The sequence below is a fragment of the Rhododendron vialii genome, chromosome 7a, assembly GCF_030253575.1.
Source record: "Rhododendron vialii isolate Sample 1 chromosome 7a, ASM3025357v1".
NCBI classification, from domain to species: domain Eukaryota; kingdom Viridiplantae; phylum Streptophyta; class Magnoliopsida; order Ericales; family Ericaceae; genus Rhododendron; species Rhododendron vialii.
The window spans coordinates 19,220,204-19,223,949 of NC_080563.1; the positions used below are offsets into that span (position 1 = coordinate 19,220,204).

The following is a 3,746-nucleotide window of genomic DNA, read 5'->3' on the forward strand; positions in this document are numbered from 1 at the left end:
AGCGTAGAATTTTCTACTGGACTAGTGTAGCTCAAGCTTATTATCATTTTCAGGTACTAACTCAGGGCAATAGCATGCATGGTTGAAATGCTCGGAGGAAGAATTATTTTTGAAAGTTAACGATTGAGGAGTTACTTAGGCATCTGTGTAAATCTCTTTTGAAGATGTATTTGTAACTTTATTTGTAAATCTTTTGACTGTGGAATATTGTAAAACTTTAACTCTTGAATATTCAGTACTTGTGTTAATTTGGGCCTCGGAGCCAAAGATGTAATATTTTGGGAACGCTATATTATTTTGGTTATCGTACGGATTATGGCGAGATTTTATTTATGGAATTCATGTGTATTTATGTTAAAAATCGAGGGTGTGACATATATATATATATATATATATGGTAAAAAAATTAAATAATGAAGGTAAAATAGGACATTCGTATACTATCGATCGAATGAGAACTTGACCAATGCTCATGTCATGCATGATGCGTGGATGGAAACTTACGTGGCTTTGTATGCATGTAATTGACGGCGCGCTCCCTGTAATCGATAGATTTTGTATGCATGGATTCGAGCTGTATGAATTATGTCCCTAGCTCCCACCTATAAATACCCCTTCCTTTCCTCACTTCTTCTCTTCACCCAAACTCAAATTAACAACATCTCCCAAGTACAAGCTAGTCTCCTGGCCAGGCTACTAGTACTACTACTACTCCCATATTCGATCGTAATTGACCAGACTAATATGGAGTTCGCGACCGTATTTTGCTTCATCATTTCTCTCATCCTTTCTCTCCACTGTCTCCTAAAATTCCTCTCCTCCGGCAGCCGCCATAAACTCCCTCTCCCGCCGGGATCCATGGGCTGGCCGTACATCGGCGAAACCTTCCAACTCTACTCTCAAAACCCTAACGTATTCTTTGCCTCAAAAGTCAGAAAGTTAGTACATGTTACATTTTCCCCCTCTTTCTAATTTAGCTAATCGTTCCCATGTGTTGATATAAAAGGAAATTTGGTATGTTTCTGGTGTTTTGAGTCTTTTGACAATTGACAGGTACGGTTCAATACTCAAGACCCACATACTGGGTTGTCCTTGTGTGATGATATCGAGCCCGGAGGCCGTGAAACACGTTCTTGTCACCAGAGCTGACCTCTTCAAGCCGACATTTCCCGCGAGCAAAGAGAGAATGTTGGGAAAACAAGCCATTTTCTTTCACCAAGGAGATTACCATGCTAAATTGAGGAGAATGGTTCTCAGAGCATTCATGCCCGAATCGATCAAGAACATTGTCTCCGACATCGAATCGATAGCGGTTGGATCTCTTGAATCATGGAAGGGCCAGCTGGTCAATACTTTCCAAGAAATGAAGACGGTGAGTCCCTCCACTTTTCCTCCCTTCCATTCAAAATAGAGAAAAAAGAAACATCTTCAATTTTCCTACGAAGTGCTACCTGGTTTTAATTACTTTGTGGTGAATTTGATTACTGCAGTACGCATTCAATGTTGCATTACTATCCATATGGGGAAAGGATGGAGTTCCCTACAAAGAAGAGCTCAAGAGCTGCTACTACATTCTTGAAAAAGGATACAATTCGATGCCAATTAATCTTCCAGGAACTCTCTTCTGTAAATCCATGAAAGCGAGGAAGGACCTAGCTCATATTTTGGCAAAAATCCTCTCAATTAGGAGGGACATGAAGGACAACCACACCGATTTGCTCGGATCTTTCATGGGAGACGAAGCAGGCCTCACCGACAAACAAATAGTCGATAATGTCATCGGTGTCATTTTTGCGGCTCGTGACACCACTGCTAGCGTGCTGACGTGGATCGTGAAGTACCTGGCAGAGAACCCCAGTGTCCTACAATTAGTCACGGCAAGAATCTAATTCTTCACAACTATTGTAACTCTCTAATTATTAATATAATCCCTTTTTTGCCGTTTAAAAAAAAAAATCTAATTCTTCACATTAATGAAACCTCAATTTGTGGTTACGAGTCAAAGTTGGTGTGAAGGTCATATTTAATACGAGGCAAACATTTTAGTCAACTATCTTTGTATCAATTAATTAATCTTTATGTGTTGATTTGACCTTATAGGAAGAACAAGAGGCCATAAGAAGAGGAAAATGTGGGGAAGAGGTCTTGACTTGGGCCGATACCAAGAACATGCCAATAACATCAAGAGTAATTCAAGAGACACTAAGAATTGCTTCAGTTTTGTCATTTACCTTTCGAGAAGCTGTTGAAGATGTTGAATTTGAAGGTTAGTTTTTTTTCCTAATAATGAGAAATTAGAAGTTAACTTTACTTTAAGTTTGTGGGTGTTTTATGAAATCTTAATTTCCTATTAATTTAGTTACCAAATTGTTTTTAGGATATATGATCCCAAAAGGTTGGAAAGTTTTACCCCTATTCAGAAATATCCATCATAGTCCAGATAATTTCTCAGAGCCTGAAAAATTTGATCCCTCACGATTTGAGGTAAAATATGAATCATTTTGTTCTTTCTTGTTATTTGTAATTATGTTTAGCATCGATCCATATAGCAGCAGTGGGAAAATGGAGATTGTGCTGTGCAGCAGGGGTTACCTTTTCCTAAAAGTCTAATCTTTTATGTGAATTAACAGGTATCACCTAAACCCAATACATTCCTGCCATTTGGCAATGGGACCCACTCATGTCCAGGGAATGAATTGGCCAAGCTGGAGATTTTGGTACTTCTGCATCACATGACCACAAAGTACAGGTGTGTTTGATCACTTTCCCTTTACATGCAGACTATTGACGTTTCCTTTGTCCAGTTTCTAAAAATGGACATTGTCACATGTATAAATATCTTGCTTGAGATGCTGATATGGGTGAGTACGTGGTGTGTTTTTATGTGCATGCAGGTGGTCTATGGTGGGCCCACACACTGGAATTCAGTATGGCCCCTTTGCTCTTCCCCAGAATGGTTTTCCCATCAGGCTCTCTCTCAAATAGAGGACAGAAATCCAAGACACCGAAGTGTAATACGCAAACTGCATACAAAAATGATACTCACACAATAATTCAAACACAATAATTTACACAACTTCTCATATGCATATGGGTTTCACACATACACTATTATGTGTGGACCCCACATATATGTAAGATGTTGTGTAGGTTATTGTATTTGAAATGTTGTGTGAATAGCATCTTTGAACTGCATATGCTAGTATATCATAATGTTTCAGACACAATAAAATTCGAAAGTTGGCCTCAGGTTGTAGAGTTGGTAATAAACACTTCATTTGTGAGGGTTCAAACTACCCCAAATCAACTCCCCTTTTGTTTACCAAGATATAAAAAGATACGACATCGAAATTAGTGTTCATTTCTTTTTAGTTGTGTTATATATATATATATATATATATATATATATATATATATATATATATATATAGTTACAGAAGGAATGACCGACGAAAACCCAGTAATCATAATCCAGTCGTTTTAACCATGCATGCATGCGTTCTCTTTAAAGAAATTTTCAGTGAATGCTGATTGGTGTTGGTGTGGGTTATTTTAGACTCATTAAAATCGTTGTGTCAAAGTATGTGTTAGCGGTCCGGAACCGGGCCTAGCTTATATGATATGCAATTATGCATATACATTACATTGGTTGAATCCAAGAAGTTTTATTTTTGCTAGTTTTTTCATTCTTTTTGTGGTTTTATTTTTTTATTTTCCTAGTGTAACTATGGTTAAGTATAAGATCC

General features: G+C 37.8%; 1 protein-coding gene across 1 annotated transcript; it reads left to right on the top strand.

Annotated features, from left to right (window-relative positions):
* Nucleotides 1-655: 655 nt before the first annotated feature.
* LOC131333174 (abscisic acid 8'-hydroxylase CYP707A2-like) lies at nucleotides 656-3,056 on the top strand. The gene is made up of 7 exons (XM_058367541.1): nucleotides 656-938; nucleotides 1,054-1,372; nucleotides 1,491-1,877; nucleotides 2,101-2,266; nucleotides 2,378-2,484; nucleotides 2,631-2,749; nucleotides 2,895-3,056. The coding sequence occupies exons 1-7, from the start codon at nucleotides 745-747 to the stop codon at nucleotides 2,983-2,985; spliced, it is 1,383 nt and encodes a 460-aa protein (XP_058223524.1). The 5' UTR covers nucleotides 656-744; the 3' UTR covers nucleotides 2,986-3,056.
* Nucleotides 3,057-3,746: the final 690 nt, after the last annotated feature.

What these genes read in the sequence shown, in the direction of transcription:
- LOC131333174 (XM_058367541.1), top strand. Translation starts at nt 745, where the DNA reads ATGGAGTTCGCGACCGTATTTTGCTTCATCATTTCTCTCATCCTTTCT. An exon ending in CTTTCCAAGAAATGAAGACG is followed by an intron (nt 1,373 to 1,490) that starts GTGAGTCCCTCC and finishes TGATTACTGCAG; the next exon opens with TACGCATTCAATGTTGCATT. An exon ending in CACATGACCACAAAGTACAG is followed by an intron (nt 2,750 to 2,894) that starts GTGTGTTTGATC and finishes ATGTGCATGCAG; the next exon opens with GTGGTCTATGGTGGGCCCAC.